This window comes from Chionomys nivalis, chromosome 21, assembly GCF_950005125.1.
Source record: "Chionomys nivalis chromosome 21, mChiNiv1.1, whole genome shotgun sequence".
Classification (NCBI taxonomy): Eukaryota; Metazoa; Chordata; class Mammalia; order Rodentia; family Cricetidae; genus Chionomys; species Chionomys nivalis.
The window spans coordinates 2,343,508-2,366,585 of NC_080106.1; the positions used below are offsets into that span (position 1 = coordinate 2,343,508).

At 42.8% G+C, this 23,078-nt stretch overlaps 1 protein-coding gene across 16 annotated transcripts in view; it reads right to left on the bottom strand.

Annotated features, from left to right (window-relative positions):
* Pard3 (par-3 family cell polarity regulator) overlaps nucleotides 1-23,078 on the bottom strand; it is a 490,400-nt gene that overhangs the window by 168,154 nt on the left and 299,168 nt on the right. For 4 of the 16 annotated variants that reach the window (XM_057753424.1, XM_057753421.1, XM_057753415.1 and 1 more), the window contains 4 exons: nucleotides 16,774-16,933; nucleotides 10,193-10,382; nucleotides 2,776-2,927; nucleotides 1,711-1,755 (listed from right to left, as the gene is read on the bottom strand). In XM_057753424.1, coding sequence (XP_057609407.1) covers nucleotides 1,711-1,755; nucleotides 2,776-2,927; nucleotides 10,193-10,382; nucleotides 16,774-16,933 — 547 coding nt within the window. Of the gene's footprint in view, nucleotides 1-1,710; nucleotides 1,756-2,775; nucleotides 2,928-10,192; nucleotides 10,383-13,053; nucleotides 15,012-16,773; nucleotides 16,934-23,078 lie in introns of those variants that run through there. The other 12 variants (XM_057753429.1, XM_057753423.1, XM_057753427.1 and 9 more) reach the window with 8 other exon arrangements.

The window sequence follows — 23,078 nt, forward strand, 5'->3', positions numbered from 1 at the left end:
AGCATCCTGGTGACCATATAAAGTTCCTCTTCAAACTTTCCATTTTATTTATATGCATAGGACAGATTGTATACCCAAATCCAGAAAATGCCCTTCTCCGGTAAGACCTAACACGTGGCCTGCAAACACACAGGTTTGAAGAGAATCGTCATCGTGGAAGTTATATAACGTTTCCAGTTAAAATCTGTAACTTAATTTTTACTCACAGTAGCTTTGGTTGTTTCAGTTAAACACTCCTCGCTTACACATAACGGACAGCATTCAGTGTCCCACTGTGGAGGTGTGCAGCTCTGCCTGGCGCAACATCCAGCACTGAGGACTAGGGAGTCTTAACTGCCAACTGCCACTGTACACATGCAGATGACCGAGACTCGCCCTACATTTCCGCTTCAGAATTTCAACAAATTCTATGCCTTACCAGAAAAATAGCTACTTAGTAAGATCCGAGGCTATAGTTAATTGCCCCGAACATGACCAACTTATAATTTACTGAATGCAATATTATAATCTATTATTTACTTCTTCATAGACTATGGTAACACCAAGTACATCCACAGTAATCTTTATGCATCTATGTCGAACACACAGGCTGAGACTAATTACTACAGCAGGTTAAAAAGGCAAATTAAAGCTAATACGTGCTAAGTGATATAATTACATTATCCTGGATCTAGAATAATTAAAACAAGATTCAAAAATACACTAATAAATCATGCATGCTCAACTGCACACAGCACACTGCCTAATTACAGACTCCACTGATTGTTCCCATGTAGTAATATGAAAAAATAAGATACCGTATACTGCTAACCTAGTCTGCTAACTGCAGCCCATTATTCCTATGAGATGATTAAGCAGTAAAATTTAGAACAGATTCCAAAAGCTAATGAAGCCATATGTATCATATAGTTCAAACTAATGTCAGAGCTGACAATGAGCTAATTCCCGCATCTGAAAAAGACACAGGAGACAGCAGACGAAAATCAAGAGTATCAGTAGCAAGGGCAAACTCGGTCATTTAGAGAAAAGAGTTCACATAGGCCAGGGATTCTCAGCCTTCCTGATGCTGCAAGCCTTTAATACAGTTACCAAGCCGCAGTGACCTCCAGCCACAAAATTATTCCACTGCTGCTTCGAAACTGTACTCATGCTACCGCTATGAATTGCAATGCAAGTATGTGACGTGCAGCAGGATATCATCTGATACGCAAACCCTGCGAGAGGGTTGTTCAGCCCTAAAGGGGTAGCGTCCTGCAGGCTGAGAAATGCTAATATAGGCGATGTTGTTTTTCAAATAAAAAAATCACCGCGTGGAGCACTGACAGGAACTAAGACATCACACAGTGACTAAAGATCTTATGAGTACAAATAAGAGATGTTTTCTTAAGATTTTGATTTACCATTAAAAAAAAATTATCACCACAAAAACATTCCTATACGAGTAAGATTTAAAAAAAAAAAAAACTAAGGTTGTTTTTAACATGGCAAAGGTAGTTCATTCCATTCCATCTGTTACACAATTTGCTGATAAATTTCTCATAACAGGAAAAAAAAATGTATTTTCTCCTGCCATTCGATTTTCCGTAACGAAAGCGTCTGAGTGAGACTGGAATACCGGGGCTTCCATGCCGCCTGACTGGCAGCTCTGTAATCACGATAAGCTCCTTGAACCGGGGTTTCTATGGCAACAGTCTAACTGTCCAATCTTACCTGCTCTCTGGTCATCCACTGTATTGAGTTTAGTCTCGTCAGCTACTGTTAAAAGGTAAATGTATAATGGTTAGCCCAGTTAGTCCCCGAGGCCCGACATGCTGCAACCCTCCCCCAGTCTTGACCGTTAGAGCGCAACTCTTAGGCAATATTCCATGCAAAAACAAATAAATGAATGAAACAACAAGCAAACGTTCATAATCAAAAATTAAAAAGAGAAAAACAAGCAGTCTCTTCATGCAGTATGCCAGTCATCTCGTCTCACGGTCACGTGTTATTTGTATGTTAGTGTGACATCATTAGCCAAGGCAGTGCACTGTCTAAATTTATAGATTTACATATCTCTGACATTAATGCTTTTAGTCTTGGAATTCAAACAGCCACCAGAAAACAGCATAAGTTATGATTGACTAACAAAGATTTTAAAAATCATTTAGTTTATACCTGTATTAATTGAATTACTTTTGGGGGTAGATCTTGATTTAATCAGAGAGACTACATGATTGGTGCCTGGCTGAACAACTATGGCTATTTTCCTCCTCTCGTTTGTTCCCAGATTTGTTCTAGAATATATTCTCAAGTTATTAATCTGATTCCAGGCCATAATTGTTAAAGCACAAGAAGGTCTATCAATTAGCACTTCAAGAAGAGCAATCAAGAAGGGCATTGGCAACGAAGCCCTAGACATGGATTGAGATAATGGGTTCTCTCCAAAACGTTTTCTGCTTTAAAATCTCTCCAAATGTAATCTCCAAGGAAACTGCTTCTCAGAGTAGTAAATAAAACATCTCATTTTGAAATGAAGCAACAAGGATACAGCATGGGTTTGCTTCTCTTCTCATCTACAAACACACGTCAACATACGGCTTATCATGACAACACGCTACTGTGAGGAGTATGGGCATCTCAAACGTAATGTAAACTAATTTTTGACAAATTGCCACATGTTAAATTTATTTTTTTTTTCTACTGCTCAAAATAAGCAGACACGTGTTGGGGACCTTCAGTTTCATCCCGCAGCATCCACGCCTTATTTAGATAAAGATTCATGGAGATTGTACTCACTACCTAAATCCATGCTTTTTGATTTTCGTGTTTTAACGAAATCCAATTGACTGGCATCTGAAAATTGCTTTGTGCGTTTTTCTGACATACTCTGGCGTCCAAATCCTTCTCGTTGAAAGGCAAGAACCGGATCAACATCTGGACTCAAAGAGCTGGGTAAAGAGAAAGAAAAACACGAAAGTACTTACTAAAGAGTGGAGACATTAGCTTTAGGAAAAATCGCACATCCTTTGGTACACGAATAGATGCATTTTATTTAAAGATTGAAATAAGACAGTATACCTCACTTTTACAAGAGCACTAAATGGAAGTAAGAAAAAAATAAATATTGATTTGACCTTAAAGCAACTCTGTGGGTTTAGACTTTCTTTTCTATTTAATTCTGCCTGGCTCTTCATTGCGCTTGATAATATATCATTATTTCTCTTATTGTTTAAAATGAGTCTGCTATTTGTCAGACACTGGAAACACTGAATGTTTGACAAGACTTGCCTTGTACTGCAACATGTAACCATATAAATCGCAATTTAGCAATTTCAAACAAGATATGTTCTGACGGAAACTAACAGAGAGAACCACAACTAGACAAGGTGCAGACACAGAGAAATTCTGGAACATTCCATATGGAATGAGACGTCTTTGTCAAACCACTCCCCTCAGGGAGCTAAGCAGAAACAGGGTCAGAAAGACTGTAAGAACCGGAGGAGATGGAGGACTCTAACTAAAGAGCATCTTCCACATTCAACAGGGCTGATGGACAGATGAGCTCACAGAGACAGTGGCAGTATGCAAAGGATTGAGCCACAGAGGGTCCCAGAACTGGGAGGGGGAAGCGGTCATGAGCTCCTAGGCTGAACCAAGAAGCTATCTGTAATTGACACCCAAAGGGAAATGTAGTTTCCTCCAACAGAGTCTCATTGGGTATATTAACCACGTTTGAGGATGGGCCCCTTGCATTTGACCAACACAAAACAAACGCAACATTTTTGTAGACATTTTTTGGTCTCATATTGTTTTGTTTGGGAATTCTGGTCTTATCTCGATTGAGTCTTTCGCTCATACATTACTATTTTCGATTCCGTGTTTTTTTATTGTGTGTCTACATGTGTTTCTTATATTTTTCTTTTCTCTTTTAGGCTGTTTATTCTGTGTCTTTGCCTATTTGCTTTTTAAAGAGAGGAAAAGGGCATGGAGTTTGGTGGGTGGAGAGATGGAAGGATCTGGAAGAAGCTGTGGGAGAGGAAACTATGAACAGAAAATACTGTATGAAAAAAATTTTTAAAAAGGATGTGTTCTGACCATGTTGTGCACACACATGTGTGTTTGTGAGTGTTAAATTGTATTTTAGAAAAAGATCAAAGTAGCAAGGGTACTTTCATGAGTATGTGGTCTCTCTGAAATCACCAATCAGCTAAAAGACCCCAACTCAGTAAATTTCCAACAAGACCTCCTCTGGTGAAGGTTCTGTGCCAGCTAGACCCAGTTCACGATCACACAGAAGGAGAGATTCCTGTTTTCTGTACGTTCTTCAGAAACATCCCTCTAATGTACAAAACAGACACTGGAGATACACAGCCGAGAGGGGGCAAACAGCCCTGACAAAGGCAGCAGAGGCATGGCTATATTTAGATGGCATTTGGTTCTGGTGGCAGAAACAGGGTGGCTCCAGAGAAAAGGAGGCGTGACCAGCAGGTGACCAAGTGTTCTACAGTCCTTTCCCAGGAGAAGTCCGTAAAGACCACACGGGATTGTTCTTCCCTATAAAATCTGTGACCGCTCTAACAGGTACCTGAGTAGGATGCCCTTCTGTATATGTGTTGCTTTTATTGGATAATGAACAAAGCCAATGTTTTGGCCGATGGCTCAGCAGAGTAAAGCCAGGTGGGGAAATCCAGAGATAGAGAGAGTGGGCGGAGTCAGAGAGACGCCACGTAGCTGGCGAAGGAGAAAGATGCTGCCAGTAAGCCACAACCTCGTGGTGATACACAGATTAATAGAAAAATGATAATTTAAAATATAAGAGCTAGCTAGAAATATGTCTGAGCCATCGGTCAAACAGTGTTGTAATTAATATGGTTTCCGTGTGATTATTCCGGTCTGGGTGGCGGGGAAAAGAACAAGCAGTCTCCATTTACAAGTACTACTAAAAGCTCCTACAGAGTTCCAGCTATGGAAGTGGATTTTCTCCACGTTCAACACATTAAATAAACAAACACAACAGCTCTCCTTTACAGGATACAGTCAACAAAGCCTCCCGAGCCAGGTAGAAGACTGTCTGTGTTGATTTAGATATGAAATGTCCCCATAGGCACAGGTATTTGAACACTGTTGGTGGTGATATTCTGGGGATGTTATGGAAGCTTGAACTGGAGGAGGGTGTCACTGAGGGGGCTTAGGAGGTGGAACCTTCCTTCAAGACATCAGTGAGGGGGTTGCTTAGGAAGGGAAGCCCTGCTGGAGCGAGTATGCCATAGGAAGAGAGGGGTTGAAGAGTTTGTAACTCCCCTCACCCCCTTTTAGTATATGGTTGGTTGAAGATGTGATCTCTCAGCTTCCTGCTACAGCAGCCTGCTGTCATGCCTCTTCTGCAATAATGGACCCATGGCCCCGGAACTGAAGGCCAAAATAAACATTTTCTCAAATGCCGTTTTTGGTCATGGTGTTTGATTACAGCAAGAAACACCATCTAATATACCCCTCCCCTCAGCTAACTGACATGCCACATTGGGGCTGGGAGGGGGCTGCTTCTACTGAGGCAGCTGGATTTACCAGACCTCCACGTTTCCCTGCCGACAAGCCACAATGGGCCCGCACTGTTTTATGTGAAACAACACATAGGTATGGGTGTGATCTGGTTTGATAGAGCAAAAATTTAACTGCAATTCACCAAATGACATGATGTCAGGCGGTTCTTCAAGTGCTGAGCCAAAGGTGAAGGAAGGATTCCAGGACACCCTACGGCCAGTAGAAGGGCATGGCCTGCTCTGAGTTCTCTGCCTTCATGGGCTGCACAGAACAGCTGGCTCACTTATCTCACGCAGTTAAGGAGAGATCTCAAGAACATAAGGGTAAAAGCCCTTTGCATACTGCCAGCCATAAGCTATTATTACCGCTCGGGGAAGACAAGCTACTCAGATTATCCTAGTGATACCAATGCTGGGGTCTTTAATAGACACATAAAACAGTGGACACCCTCCCTGCTCTTTGTCGGCGGGATGCACACATGGAGCACAGCGGGGGGGCAGGGTCAGAATGTAGAGCATCCACACGGAAGGCCAGAGAAGAAGGCACCTATGACAGACACTGAGCCTGTCCTTAGCTCTGCCTCCCCTCCACCTCAGAGGTCTCACCTCAGCCAAGGGCCAGGAACACCGCGGGAAAACTAAACCCCAGAGACCTGCAAAGGGCAAGGCTAGAGTTCCTAGTTTTATTTTATTACTCTTCTTTTAGGATTTATTCTTATTTTTGAACTGTGTGTACAAGTTTGGAGGTAGCATGCCTGTGAGTTGGGGTGCCCCCAGAGTCCAGAAGAAGACACTGGACCCCCTAAAGCTGGAGTTGCAGTGGCTGTGAGCAGTGGTTTGTCTGACGTGGGTGCTGGGAACTGAATTCAGGTCCTCGGGAGACGCAGCAGATGATCTCCGGCTCCTATTTTTACACTGCTGGCCTGGATCTCAGTGCATGCCGCCATTTTGCTAGCAGTGCAGACTTAAACTTTTCATTGTAGATGCAGGGTCACAGCTCTGCAAAACTTCTGACTGTCTAAATTTCCAAAAAGTAGTATCATACCTATCCAGGAATCTGATGTGTCAACTTAAACACTAGGATCAGCCTTTGAGAAAGATGCACAATAATTAGCCAGGAGTTGTGGTGATCATTTTAACCCCAGCATTTAGGAGGGAAAGGCAGGGGGTAGAGTCAGCCTGGCAAACTAACAACATGTATCCGTAAGATAACCATAACTCAATTTAGTAGCACCAAACACATTTGTCTCTCTCTGCAAATGGACTTCTTAGTTGCTTAGCAAAAGGAAAGGAAAGGAAAGGAAAGGAAAGGAAAGGAAAGGAAAGGAAAGGAAAGGAAAGGAAAGGAAAGGAAAGGAAAGGAAAGGAAAGGAAATTGTGGGGTAACATGTGGAACACTTTCAAAACTGCAAGTAGGCATTAAATTTGTAGGCACAATAAATTTGAAATCTAGTTATTTATTTACACATGTGTGTGATGGGCTTGCATCTGGTCAGCTTTGCGGGGGTCCCTGTGGAGGTGCACATGTATGCGTGTGCTGGACAGAGGCCTGCATGTGGGTGTCTTCCATAGTGCTCTCTACTTTATTTCCTTTAGCAGTCTCTTGCTGAGCCCAGAGCTAAAGACGTTGTTAGTCTAAACTAGCTAGCTCATTCCTGGGAACCCCCAGTTTCCATCTCCAGGGTGCTAAGTCTGCCCAGCAGTTATGTGGGTGTAGGGGATCCAAACTCAGACTGTCCTGCTTGTGGGGCAAGTCCTTTATCCATGGAGACATTTCATCAACTCCATTACTTGGTTTATTTCTGAGAGAGTCCTATCTTTACCCATGTTGGTTTTAAACGTTTGCCTTCCTCAACCTCCAGTGCACTGAGATTACAGATGTACACTGCCCACTCCCTACTGAAACACAGTTTTAACAGAAAATCCTAGTGGAGGATTTTAAAGTGATTTAAATTCTTTCTGCCAGCATCGCTTAAAACCTCCACTTAGCAAACTTTCACACTCACTTTGTATCCTCCCGAATATTGCAATTATCAAAATTAGAATTTGCTGTTATATTTTCTCCTTCGTTAAAATAACATGGTTAACGGCCACTGCATTGATTACTGGGTTGAGAAAAGTACATTCTATTAGTTAACAAATTACAAGTATAGCCATTTGACACATTTAGCCTTCCAGAACTGTGCAGCCAACTATAAATGTACACATTTAAAATGTCAAATGAGCTTGCAAATTCATAAGAGACTTAAAATAACTAAATATTCTTAAAATGTGACATAATTAATTTTTCCTGATTAATCTACTCATTATATTTATTTCAGACACAATAAACAGTACACTAGAATATTATCAAGACAGAATGCCAGGCTGTCAGATGACACCCTGAAGAAGCCATATCTACCCATTCCCCCATTACTGAAATTCCAGTTATTAATCTTGCCTGACTGACCTTCTGCTTTTCTAACATTTTCTTCTGAGCTGGAGGAGAGGTTGTCAGACTGGCCAAGCTCACATTCTCAGCTCTGAGGCTGAAGAGCTGGCATGCATGCCTAGATAACCCTTCCCTGATATTCTTTCCTTTGCCCGACATTTCCCAAGGAATAATCACAGATGTCTGCACCTTTGCTGTTTCTTTTTCAAAGCCACCTCAAGGAAATTAATGCCCCAAGCTATTCCTTAACGCCAGCTATGTCTTTTTCCCAATGCAGCTCTGTTCCTACAATCCCCTTCATGGTATCCCATCATGGGGGAGACGCAAGGCCTTTTGCCTCCTTGAAGAAGGGAATGAGATGTGAACTCCCTTTCCGCTCTCGCTTCCAGGGAGATACAAGCTGCAGTCACAGTAAGAACACAACAGAAGACTCACTCAGCTACTCAAGGTGTAGCTATTATCCTATGCTCTCCAGCTCAGCTCTGTTATGATGTCCTGTATTTTCCAGTAGAGAATTTAAAAGAAAGAAACAAAAGCTAGTGATGAACTTTGCAAAGGCCCAGGAACAGGTCAAGTTCTTTCAAGAGAACATCAACAGAGCTAGCAAATATATTAACTGTGTTTTCCTGAGCTCACATAAGGAGGAGAGGAGTGGGGAGGAATGGGGGTGAGGAGGGGGGAGGAGGGAGGAGGACGGGAGGGGAGAGAATAGGAGGGAGCGGGGGAAGAGGAGACCTGGGGTGGTTTACTTGGTTAAGATCACCATAAAAGTGCTAAGGCAAAAATGCCAGTCCTTAGCAATTCCAACCTAATGTGTCACGTGACAGGAGGAGGGGAGGTAGACGGATGTGCAGCGAAACAAGTTTTGCTCGAGAGCATGCTTTTCTACCAAGCATGCAGGCTAAAAGAACGGGACAGAGGTGGATGAGGACCAGACAAGGCAAACAGTATCAAATGCTTTCTTTTATTGTCATAGAGGGGGAAGTTATTTGGAGCACATTCAGAGTCTCTGGGCCCTGAGAGAAGCAGCTCCAAGCCTAGCACACAGAGTGCTACAACACCAGAGAGAAAAGCGGGGGCTGTGGGGACGGCTCTGTGGAGGGAGTGCCTGCTGCATAGGCATGAGGACCGAGTGTGAGACTCCCACCATGCAGCCTAGGCAGTGAACAGGCAGACAAGCTGACTGTCATGCTCTACATCACTGACTGTCAATAGAATTAGGTAGACAGCACTGAGGAAGACATCGGATGCCGGCTGTGTTGACTAGGTTGATGTCAACCTGACCCAAGCCAGAGACATTGAAGAGGAGGGGAACTAAGATCTGGCTGTAGGTTTATCTGCAGGGCACATTCATCATTAGTGATTTACATGGGAGAACCCAGTCCATTGTGGATGGGGCCAGCCCTGCGCTGGTGGTCCTGGGCTCTGTAATAAAGCAGGTAGAGCAAGCCCGTGAGTGATGGAGGAGGGCCTATGTGTTACTTTCATTGGCTAATAAAGAAACTGCCTTGGCCCTGATAGGACAGAAAATTAGGTAGGTGGAGTAGACAGAACAGAATGCTGGGAGAAAGAAGCAGAGTAAAGCAGTCGCCATAGCTCTCCTCTCCAAGATGGATGCAGATTAAGATCTTACCAGTAAACCACCACCCCGTGGTGCTACACAGATTATTAGATATGGGTTAATCAAGATGTGAGAGGCTAGAGCTAATGGGTCAAGCAGTGTTGAAAAGAATACAGTTTCCATGTAATTATTTTGGGTAAAGCTACCCATGCAGGAGCCGGGCAGCGGGAAGCGGCCTGCCGCTCCACACTACACGTGGGCAATACTCCTCTGTGGCCGCTGCATCAGCTCCTGCTGCCAGGTTTCTGTCCTGTCTGAGTTCCTATCCTGACTGCTTTTGACAATGAAGAGCAATGTGAAAGTATACAGGAAATTAACCCCTTCCTCTCCAAGTTGCTTTTGGTCACGGTGTTTCCATCATAGCAATAGAAACCCTGACTAGGACACCAACCTCTGGCTTTTCCATGCACACTCACAGAGAGCATACCTCAACATGTATGCACATACATGCAGATACTCCCCAAGCAAGAAAAAAAAATTAAAAACCTCCAATAGGTCTGTCTCCCCTAGTTCCCAAGCAAACTACATGTTAATTTTTGTATCTAATTGTCAGCATCAACTCAGGAATTTGCTTAAATCGTATTTATCCAATAATCAGGCCCAGCCCTGAGCTACACTCACCAGTCAGCTGAGTCACTGATGGCAGCCTTGGCCCACGTGCCGGCCTCCGTCATGATGAAGCCCACATCATCATGGGAGCTGGAAGAGGACTGGTCGGAGAGGTGAGGAGGAAGCACAGGCAGCCTGTCATCTTCAATCATGACGGTGTCATCGTGTGGCATGTTCACCGTGGGGGACAGCTGACATTTACCTGACCAGTGAAAAGAAGAAATTCTGGACGTCAGAGCAGGGACAAGCCTGTTAATTGCAAAATTTTGCTACATTAAAAACAAAACTAAACAAAACAAACAAAAAAATACCCTCAAGTCTTGAGACGCCCTCTCAACCTGATGGAATAATAAGAATTTAGTTTGTTTCTCATAAAGTATTGTCAAACACAAACCTCAGGTCCACATGACCGCTTCTGCAACAGGGTCACACAGCATGCGGTAGGGCATGTGACTTTTCTGGAATTAAGTATCCCAAAGCCAGAGATGACCCCCCCAAAATGTCTTAATGTGAACATGACTGATACACAGCTTCTTACGTGTGAACGTCCTCTGGGAAGTTTTGCCAGCAAATCTGAAGAAAAACCCCACAATCTTAAAGTGATCTGTCTATCTACTCATTCAACTCCCACGGGGCGGGCAAGCGCTAGGTGACGTCATCTCTGTAATTAGTGGGTCACATCCTAAAGGGAGAGGGAAAGTACCTACGGAACAGGGTAGCTCCAGTGTGGCTAGTGGCCAATTGTGTCCACCTGGGCGATGATGGGCAGGGTGGGTAGGATTGTTGAGAAGGTCACCAAAAGTTAACTGAGCGGGGTTTGGCGTGGCAGCTGTGACTTTTCTACTAGACGGAATGATGGCATTTATCCCAGAAAGTGGCAACAAAATTAAACCGTGATGAATTCAGGTGCCACTTGGCAAAGCCCAGCACACAAGCCAGGGAGAATGGCTTTGAAATGAGAGTGGCCTAGAAGTGAACAGTTTAACATAGATCCAGATGTGGTCCTCAAGGCTCTGAGGCCTACTCTGGGAGGAGGGGACATCAAGTGAGGTTACTCAGTCAGGAAAGGCTCCACGGATCTCTGTCGTCTATCTAGTCCCTTGCAGACAAATGTGTTGAGGTTCGTAGTTCAGAATGGCATCCACACATCACAGCCTTTTCTGGGACAAAGCTGTGTTTCCAGTCCCTGAGTCCCTAAAGGCAATGCTGGGGTACAAATGGCATCCTTATCCCAAATCACCTACAATTCCAGCAACTTCTTTCCAAAATCTGTGCCATTTGTTTTCTGAACACGGATACGCTCACAACAGCTTGGTTCAGATGCACACCTTGTAAGACAGACTCACAGGGCAACCACCATTGGACACAGCACATGAAAGTGTGTTCCCAAGCAATCAAGGAACAACGATAATCTGCCTCCTTCCTCGTGGGATGGCAGAAAACACTCCCTGTGAGTCTAATGTCCAAATCTGCTCAGACAATTGTGCTGGGACACAAAATATTCTGCACTCACTGCTGTTTTATGCAATGTGCTCTTTCCCATCAAAATAGAGTTTTCAAAATAGTTGAACCAACAGGTGTTAGCATTTTAGTATTAGTCTTGGAGCTAGCTTTAAAACGGAGGATGCATTAGCATATCAGGAAAGCACGGATAAACTGGGAAGAGGAGTCTGAAGCACAATACATCTTTCTCTGCCTGTTTCAGTGAAAAATAAAAAGGAAAGAAAACTCTTTTAAGTTGTTGTCTGTCTTCAGTCCTTACAATGAAACTTGCCAGAAATTACAAAGGCATCATTATTTATTATTAAGGGGTCTGTTAACAGAAACATGCATGTTCATTAAAACCCCTGCTCAACATACCAGCTAGGAAAACTTCCTACTTTGATTGAAATGTGCCTCGTTGACAAACTGGAGATGGCGGCTTCTTATGAATGCTCGCGACACAAAAGTGAATCAAGTGGAATCCTCTCTCTTTCTCTCTCTCTCTCTCTCTCTCTCTCTCAAACCGCCAGGTTCTTTCCACTCAAGCCATAGAATATTAGAGTAGAAACCTGCTCAGCAAAATGTCACTTGTAGATCAGGTATAAATTCCACCCCCATCGGCAAAGAAATGTATTCCTTTAAGACATAGTTTGTCTCCAAAACGACCATATTGAATTCATAAAGCAAGGGTTCCTTCCCCTGACTGGAAACGCATATGCCATGTTATTAAACACCAAGTCCTCATGCAGGAAGAATTTAACCAAGAAAATATCACACAGTAATCATATTGCATAACTTTTAATATGAAACGTGCAACCCTTTGCATTGGCGTGCATATTCTCAGTGAAAGCATGAGGACTTAGAACACTGACTGGGTTTGACAATCCCCTTTTAATGTATGTGAGATATTGTTTTGTGTTGAAATACATGTGAGATACTAACATAATCTCATAATGTCTCTCTCTCCCCCTCTCTGTCACACACACATACACACACATACCCATATTCTCCTCTTCTTAGCTTGCATGTGAGGAGATCCAGGATCTGGTCCCAGAAACCAGCAGAGATGCTAGACATATACAGTTCAAAGCTACATGTTTTACTGAGACACAGCAGGACCTTTGAAATAACCTCTGTTGGCCTTTGACACATCACAGGCAAGACTCTGAATCATGATTCAATGTGGCTTCGGTTTTTCAGCTGCTAAATTCCTCCCACCCCAATAGTTCATCAACTATTTACAGACTGCAAAATGAACATTCAGGATCTTATAGAGTGAAGAAATAACATACAAGATGATTGTTTACTAGACATTTATTCATTGATGAATTTACATGGGACGGAACATGCATGATATCAGGAATAAAAGAAACGAAAACTGTCAGCAATAAGACTCATGAAACCAACATCAGTGTCTCAGCTTTATATGTCAAACTGTTAACAAAATGAAAATAGTCTAAACATAATTATTTAAACTCACCACAGAAGTAGGAATATAGAAACCACCGAGATAAATAATAAAATGAAATAAAATTTTAGCTCAAAATATAAACTGCTTTAAACAAAACTATGTAGATAAAATCTTAAAATGTTCTATGCTCCCAAACATGACTTTGTGATACATTTTATGAAGTAAACATATTTGTAAACTGTGCCTACTATTCCACTGGATAGCTGGATAATTCCAAGACTTATCAAAGGAAAACTCCTGAGTAGGTTCACTAAGGGATACGTTGGACCCGATCTGCTATTGTTCATCCATCTATCTACCTATGCTCATTCACTTATTACCTATGTCTGTGGTGCTGGGAGCAGAGCATTGTACAGGCTAGACAAGTGCTATTAGCTACACCCGCAGTCCTTAGAAGTTGCCTTCTAAAACAAATTAGGAGCCATGTTCTGCTAATATCAATGGCAGTGGGAATCCAGCCAAATTATGACTGTGGCAAATTGTGGACTTTGGTCACATTTCTGAGTGATTTATCCAAAGAGCCGGAGATAAACCAGCTGTCACTAAAGAGAAAGCCACCACCCAGAAAACCACATATTCAAACTGTGGTTCACAGTGGGAGCCAGGGGGATTGGCTGTGGAGACACTTTAATGCCTTACAGTCGATGTGGTGTCACTAAAACCTACCATGAGATCTTGGCATTCCCTAAGAAGACTACGTTTATGAAGAGGAAATAGCCGAAATAAAAAATAAAACAAAAATCAGCATGGTGTTTTGGGACACATTTCTTTTATCAGCTAAGTGTGCTAGACGTTGTGACTGAGGACATCTGACATCTTTCCAATTACAAATGATCTTTCTTTTGGGGTGTACAGTTTAGAAGTCTCTCTCCTGTGATGTATACCCATTCAAAAATGATCACAGACCTTGAAACTTCCTTTGGTTGCACATACGAATAATTTCTGTGAAAACCTGCCCTGCTCACATAAAATTAACCACTTCTTTGTGTTATCATAAGGAATTTCAGCACCTAACTTTCTATCATAGGAAAGCAGGGTCTAGACAGAAGTGAGACGGAAGACCCAGCAGACAGTCATGAAGTGGTCAGGCAGGACCTGGCTGAGAAATGTCTTAGCACCTGACAGCACAAATCAGCAGGCTGCGGGGAGCACAGCACGCTGATAATGGGTATTGTTTCACCTCCAGTGGCAAAGTAGCATCCTTTGCAAGATTCCTAATCGCAGTGCTATCTAACTTCACCAGTAGCATGCAATCCTTAAGGTCAATAATACTAGAATAAGGATAATAATAAGAATAAAAGAATGTAAATCTGAAGTTTGTAAACAGCAAGATGAACTGAGTTAAGCTTATATATTTCTCTAGAAAAGCCTCATGGGACCCCTAGTTTCCAGTACAGCATATAAAACATCTCTTAAGGACAAGGACAAACGAAGTCATTGAGAAGCCCTGGATCAACCATATCGTCCCTTCCCCAAAAATGTATTCTACTGTAAAAACTTGACCTACTAAGTATGGTATCATCTGTGCAGAGTAGCACCAAGCATAGCAGGAGGGACTAGCCTGCAAGGGGAGTCGTCATAAGTGTGAGGGGTCATTACATACCCAGCAGAGGGGAAAACCACTGCCGACCCGGTTACCCGCTGAAAAGGACTAACCCGTCAAAGCTAACAAAACCGGGTGACGGAACATGGAGAAGATGACGTACTCCTCTGTCACCCATTTCAACAAGTCACTAGGTGAAAAATCAGGGTGGGGGCTGGTATGTGTTTGAGTGCTAGGTTTCCGCCTTCCTCTGAAGAACCAGGGAGTGGAGGCAGGATGCAGGTTACAGGAGCTGCTGTGTCAATGGGCTGATGAGTATGGCAAATCCTATGTTCCTATAATAAAGGGGAAATTACAGCATATCACTTTGTATGCACAAAGATCCAGGGACACATGCACACATTCTTTCTCAGGGGGTCTGAAATTCTGTCCACAGGTAAGAATTCAGCAAAGATGCTATCCAGCAAAGCTGAGACAGCACGGCTAACCCAGCAGCAGTGACGGACTACCAAACTGGAAGGAGCTGGAAGCAATGCCTTTTACACCTAAGCAGGGCTCAAACCATGAGCGAGGATTGCCTCCCTGGTTTCTCTCATGCCAGGTATGTATGATTAGAAAAATATTGGTAGAACACATCCCAGATCTCTTTGACCAAGGTGAGAAACTGAGAATTTAGCGATTTCTCCAAAGCTCGATGGGGAGGGAGAAAAATGACAGGAAATTGCACTAATCATGTGGATCTGCATATATTGTTTCTCTACAGTGCTCCGTAGAAAACTCTTCCATGAGAGAGACTGTTCCTCATGCTGATCTGTATATATTGCTCCTCTACAGTGCTCCGTAGAAAATTCCTTGACTAGAGAGGCTGTTCCTTAACCCACCACGTCTACTGTTAACACCATACCTTGCCAACCCCAACCAATTAACCACACTGTTTCTATGATGCATCCCAATGGAAACACGTATTAGTATTAGATCAGTACTGAATATACTCAAAAAATGCAACTAAATTTAGAGTTTTGCTTTAGAGAGTTGCAACATAAATCATTAAGTGTCAAGAAAACTTTTATATTTTCAATTTGAAAGTTGTCTCAATTTAATGCCAAATGAGCAGTTCTGTAAACCCAGCCCCTCCAGGGTCTGTTAGGACAAGGCCGAGCTACAGCAAGAAGGGAACTTATAATGACTGTACCAACTGGGACCCAGAAGGCAGCATCGGGCAGATCAAACAAAGGCACAGAAGATGAGCTAAGGATTTAAAGAATGAAGCAGGATTCTTGTTCTTGTTGTTTTTAAAGACATGTCTCACTATGTTGCCCTGGTTGGCTAGAACTCTCTGTGTAGGACCAAGTGACCTCAAGTTTGGGGATCTGCCTCTGCCTTCCATCCCTGTGCTGTGACAACTTTTAGATCTCTAAAGTTGGTGTGTGTGTGTGGTCACGCATGCACGTGTATGTGCATGCATTGGTGTGTGTGTGTGTGCACATGCATGTGTGTGTGTGTGTGTGTGTGTGTGTGTGTGTGTAGGTGCCCATGTGTGTCATTCTTAGGCACTGTTTCTCAGGAGCTGTCCACTGTTTTGAGACAGAGTCTCTCCTTGGGACTAGGAGACTGCCCGTTAGGCTAAGCTGGCCAGTGAACTCCAGTCCTCCTCCAGTCTCATGTCTCAGCCCCGGGACTACAAACATGGGCCACCACATCTGGCTTTTCATTTGGGTTCTGTTGATTGAAAATAGATTTTTAATGGTCACACAACAAGGATTTTATCAACTGAGCTGCCTTGTTGGGCCTTGCCATTTGTTAGAACATAGCTTTTCCTGCTATCCTCAACAAGCCAAGGGTAATTTGATTATTGGAAACACTTCTTTCCTATCCTTTTCCTTTCTGTCCTCGTCATAAAGCTGGGGGCTGAAGCTTATTTAGCCAGTCAGTGCATGCAAACACTCCTCACATTCATGTTTCCCGCGTGACCATAATGAACCCGTTCCCTTCTCTCTCGGAAACGCGGGCCTCCTTTCCATGAATATTGCATTAATCCCCTCTCCATGAACCAGGATGAGCGCACACGAGATGAGATGAAGGAGGAGAGAGCGTTACCTGACTCACCCATTATCCTGCTGAGGGCTGCGTTCCTGGTGGGCGATTCCTCCAGCCCCTCAATCCCACTGTAGAGGGAGTGTGAGATCCTGCGCTCCCGGTCATCCAGCTCTGTCTCGATGGGCAGCTCAGGGGCAGCAGGGCTCCCAGGAGACCGAAGCTACAGAGAAAGGGACAGGGGAATGTGAATCTTGGAGGCTGGTTAGCAGCATGGGGCCGTTATAACAACTTTCTAAGGCTGGCATCCTACCAGGCCTCAAATGAACTAGAACTTTTCAACCTACACCAAAATAATTTGTTCTGTCAGCTTGGCCTAATGACCAACTTTCCGTGGTACTTTATCCAACACCTCCTATGAAGCCCTGTCAGATTTCAACCACGGCAGAAAAAAATGTGTACATTAAAATAAAAAAAAAATTTAAGTTCACCTTATTGCTTTTTTTTTTTTTCAATTTGACTGTAAGCATGTACTGAGGTCAAGACAAGTGATTGTTTAATTTAAAACTCCCGCTACCTGTCACTCTGTGGAAGGCTTGGCTAGTTGTGTGCCTAAGAGACAGAAGCACGTTTGCCTCCTCCGTGCGTCAACTTAGGCATCGTAAGCTACACATTGCATCTATGTTCTGCAAAAATCAAGACTTGTATAACTGCAAGACAATCGCTAAGTCTAAGGCAATGGCTGAGAAACACTTCAGGCATGCACAGAGGTGTATGAAAGTAAGACCCAGACATTTTTTGCATGTGTGTGCATAGGGTGCGTATCATATGTATAGGTTTCAAATGTGTGCGGGCTCATGTGTTCTAGTACTCGTGCATGTGGAGGCTTGTGGTTGACCTTGGGTATCTTCATGATCCTCTTCACTCAACCTGGAACTTGTTCTGGGGACCCCCTACCTGTACTTCAAAAGTTGTAATGGGCAGTGACCATTCCTGCCTACCTTGAGGTAGGTTTTAGGGGTGCAAATTATGACATTAATACTTAAATACATCATCTACTGAATCACACCCCCCTCCCAGCTTAGGACCAAGTATTTTGATGAAACACAATGATATGAACATTAAGCAAATTCGTACAATCTACTAAGTAAAAGGAAGCAAGTCAGGAGCTGGAAATGGGGCTCAGTTCCTATGGTGTTTGTTTAGCCTCTGAGACCTTGAGCTCAATGCCAGCACTGAATAAACTGAGCACAGTCACTCACACTGTAACTCTAGCCCTTGAGACAGGTAGTTCAGAAGTTCAAGGTCATCCTCTGCTACCTAATGAGTTAGAAGCCAGCCTAGAGATTAAGTTTCAAAAGATTAAAAAAAGAAAAAAACAAGTTTGTCTTTTAGGAAACAGTCAATCTCTATGGCATGGATTGAAAGAGTATGTCGTTATCCTTACCACAGATGCATCCTACAAGGCATCTTCGCCATAGAAACAGCCAGAAGATGATGTCCTTTGCAAGAAGGACTTAAACACTGTCCTTGGTGAAGGGTCCGGCACCACAGGAACCATGAGGACCCATGTGAACTAGCTCCCTGGGGTGCAGCTGCTGGCAGAGAGCCAGGCAGTAAGGGCCTGAGACACAGGGACTTCAGCCAAGCAGAGAGCCTACACCATTCTATCAGGAAGTTATTATGGTGGTGTGCTGCCTTCCACAGAACAGATCACTACTTCTCCTTAGAAACTATCCGGAGTTTGGATAGTGAGACAGTTAATGAAGTCCATGCTGTAGGTTTACCGCTCCCAGTATGAGAAGCACCGGAGAGGTGGAACCCATTAAAGGGTCAACACAATGACAACTGGTGGCCACCGAGCTACAGGAGAATAATAAACTTGCAGTGTGGCGAACGAGATTAATAAGGTTTAAACTGTGAAATCAGGGTTTGCTTTACTAGTGTTCCCTTGGAACTATGAATTACGGTGGACAGCTTCATTAAAAAATAGACATTTAAGGTCTCTGATATAAAGACATAAAAGAATACTGTTGAAAGAACTATGATACCTCAATTCTAAGATCCATTGGGAAAGCAAAAATCAAAACAAAACCAGTACTCTGTATTTAAAGACATGTGTGCTATCTGAAAACTGAACATTTAGACCTGGTGGGCAGCTCTGTAGTGGAGTGCTGGCCTAGCATGCCCTGGGCTCTAGACTCCATAAGAAACACAGAAAAAATGGAGTAACAAAACCAAAGCCTTGTTAATTTTAAATGACAATATACATTAAGGACATTTGCCATGTAAATCTCTAGAAACAAGTTCCGTTTGCTACAGGATATTATGATGATAAAATTATCAGTAGACAAAAAAAAGGTCTTTGCATTTGCTTTCAAAAATAAATTTAGCTCAAGTATACAATTCTGCAATTTTCTGTTGAAAAAAACCATGCTTTATAAACATTCTTTATTTAAAAAATTAAGTATGCCTAGTGAATATTTTAAGATTATATTTTAAGATTATATTAAGTGAAATAAAATTCCATTAAAAAAGAATGGGCAGGTTTTGTAGAGAAAATCACTTAAGATGCTTGTTCCTAAGGAATACACATGTAAACATTCTCCCCTCAACCAAGTCTAATTTACATATGAAAAGACAGAGCTAAACAATGCCATCAATAGTCTACTATATAAATATTTAATAGAACCTCGAATGCCTTTTAATTTATCCAGTTTTACTGTGGTTTCCTTGGTTTTTTCTTTTTTTCTTTTTCTTTTTTCTTTTTTTTTGAGACAGAGCCTCACTAAGCAGTCCTAGCTAACTGGGAACTCACTGTGTAGAGGTCAAACTGGCCTCAAAGGCACTGAGATCTGACTGTCTATGCACCTCCTGAGAACTGGGGCCACACTGACAATTTCTCCACATTTCTTTTTGTTTTTGTTTGTATGCTTGTTTATACTTTGTTTTTAGGACAGGGTATTGTTTGTATTTTCAAGACAGGGTTTCTCTGTGTTGCCCTGACTACCTTAGAACTTCCTGTGTAGACCAGGCTGGCCCTGAACTCAAGAGATCCGCCTGCCTCTGCTTCCTGTGAGCTGGGATCAAAGGTGTGCACCATCACACCAGGCTAATCTATCCAGTTTTAAGAGAAGGGATTTAAAAACAGGTTTTTTCTTTTGTTTTCTTTTTTATTTAATGCAGGAAAACAAATATCGGAGGGTGTCAGGTGGTCCGCTGGCCATGCGGAAGATGAAGGCACCCATGAAGAGCATTCCCCACCAGTCCAAACCTTGCCAGCCTTTACCACTAGCACCTTACTAAAATTAATAAAAATTAAATACAAATAAGATACAATTTTTTAAATAAAACTGGAAAAACGAGTGTGAGCACAGCTGAGCCTCTCGGGCTGCTCCATCTGTTCAGACAGCAGAAATCTGCATTCTCATCCACCTGGGCCAAGGGCGGAACTGGGACACCCGTCCACTGGTCTGCAGGACAGACAGCTTTTCAAGCACAGGGCCCATGCTGCAGGATGTAAAACATCCCATTTGTTGACTCACTGACCAAGAATTTATTTCTCTCTGTGGTCACAATGCAAAGGAACTAACAGGCAAGGTCAGTAATAACGGCCCCTACGAACCATTATCACGCTTTTATTTGTAAGTATGTAAGTTGGGAATAATACAAAAAACTGCATAACAATTCTGAAAAAGATATTTAAATGATATGTTGCTTTTACAAACAGTAGTGACATCTTTTAAATAATAATCAGCTGGATATTATCTAATGATTATGCTGTTAAATTAAATATTTGAAATACTTTCTTCTTATAAAAAAACCCTTTTTTTTATAAGGATAATAATACAAATTGGGGTGTGTGCTTGTAAAATCTTGTCTTTTCTAAAAATTCACTAGCGTGCCAAATGAAGCTTTTCCCATAAAGACAATGAACCGCTGACACCCACCACCTCTGCCTGGAATATAGAAAAGCCAGTACAGAAACAGCCCTAACCTCCCCTCACCCACTAACTGGAAGATCTTATTATCTGAAATTTCACCTTATGGGCATATCCATTTCTACGGCATCACCATTGTTTACCACGATGCAGGTACTGGTTAAATGACTAGCTGAAGAAAAGTGGATGTTCCAATTCTCCCGAAAATAGCGCGCTAGGTTATATGGCAGTGGTCGTTAATGCTTGGTCCAACGTGGCATGACAGTTGACCTAAATTATAGGTCCACTTTGGAAAACACTAATGCTCAAGGGGTCAGGAAACCTGAAGAGAATTATAAACAGGTATGTTTCCGATCTGAGGGGGAGGTTTTTGGCTTTTAAATTTTTTTTGAAATTAAAAACTAATTACATAATTTTCCTCTTCCTCTTTTCTCCCTCCCACCCCTCAGAAATTCATGAGCTTTAAAAACTGTGCTTATGTGAGCAGCCCTGACATCATGGACATATGCATACATTACATGGACTGAGCGGGTTGTATCAATGCATTTCAGAATAAGCACAGTTTTTATAAGACCCTGTCAACAGGCAGGCAGTCTACACAGCGAGGATCTAGAAATAGGAAGGGGCTTCCCAGGACCTTGTTGGTGCTAGGGAAGCACTTGAGGGAGGGGTGGTGAGGAGAGAGCTCCGTGGATAAGGAGTTTTGCTGCACAAATCTGAGGACCTAAGTTCAGAGCCTCAGCACTTGTGAAAAACCAAGTTTACTTGTCTGTAAACACTAATGCTGGGGAGTGGGGCCAGGAGAGACAGGTCCCAGGCAGACCTTAGGGAATCACAGGCCAGCCGGCCTAGCCAAATCTGCAAACTATATATATATATCAGAAATAAGTAAAAAAAAAAGTGAGTGTTCTATATGCACACACACACACACACCACATAGCATCCCACAACACACGAAGAAAGGAGCTATGAGGCCTAATAGAGAAGCTTCCTTTTACAGATTCTCATCTTGAAGCCTTGAGCTTCATGAAGAGTAGGTGAGACACCATGCTGTGATCTCAGACTAGATTTTCATACCTACAAGGGTATGCACAAGCACATTAATGTAGACTAAAACTCATTCACGCTAGCAAGAGGGCCTATGAGGATGTTCATATTTACTGTATAATCCCTCCCAGAGACTCAGAAAGTTTGTATGAAGGGATAGAAGTGCCACACCAGCAAAAGCACACGTGAGGTCCACTGGGGACACAATTACACAGCTCCTCCAGCTGTATAATTCGTTAGATAAATCCTCTCAGTACAGATAGCTTCTCCGTCACCCTATGTAGAAAGCTCATGGACAACAAGATGTATACTACATATATATATAAAAGTGTGTTATAAGCTTACTGTGTCCTAAGGAACAGTAAGAACCAAGCACGTAGGAAATGGCAGCACAGGGAAGCAGAGTCAGCTGTGTCGATGGAAGTCGCTCCCGCACTGAAATCCTCTTCATTCATATAAATTCAAATGCAGAAGCAAACGTGACAGAGATATTTCAGCGGGAATTCTAGACTTACATCTTTCATAGGGCAAAATGGAATAAATCAGTGCCTTTATCAAAACATGCTCAAGCTGGTGCAGGATTGCCTTCCTCTTGGGGAATCAGAGTCCTACAGAATGAATGGCCTGCTTTGTCATTCCTGATTGCAAAAATCTTCCATGACATTCCACAGTGTGTGCGTGCATGTGTGCATGTGTACATGCGGTTGTGTGTGTGTTTGTGTGTGTGTATGTGAGCAGCTGACGTCCTTTACAGCTCTTTGATTTATTTATTTGAGTCAGAATCTTTTACTGACCCTGGAGCCCAGCGATTCACACTGATAGATGACCAGCGAGTTCCAGAACCCACAGATTCTTTTATCTCTCTGTTCCCTTCCCCAGTGCTGAGAAGTAGACTCAGTCTGTATGTTCCCCAGTGCTGAGAACAAGACTCTGGTCCTCACACTTGTGAAGCGGCATCTTCCCACCGTGTTATCCTCTTAGGCTTCAAATCTTGATTTAAGGAGGTCAAGGAGATAATCTACTTGTAAATACACACTGTTGTGCACCCAGCATCCAACACATTTGGTGACATCCAGTAGATGCTCAATATACATTTGTCAAGTGACTACTGCCCTTGGGAATTGGAATGAACTCATGTCTGTAAAGGGGCTATCTAATATAGGCACATGCATTGTACATCATCCTGAGAACTTAGTACCCTGCACATTTAAAATAAAAATAGCACACAAAGACTTGACAACAAAATAACTACCATTCAAGGCATGGAGGGCTGAGATGCAGGTCAGTGAGAGCAGATGCACAGCAGGTGGGAGATCCTGGGTCTATCCCAGCACCACTAATGAAGAATGAGGAACCGTCCTGCAAGGCTACAGAACCTCT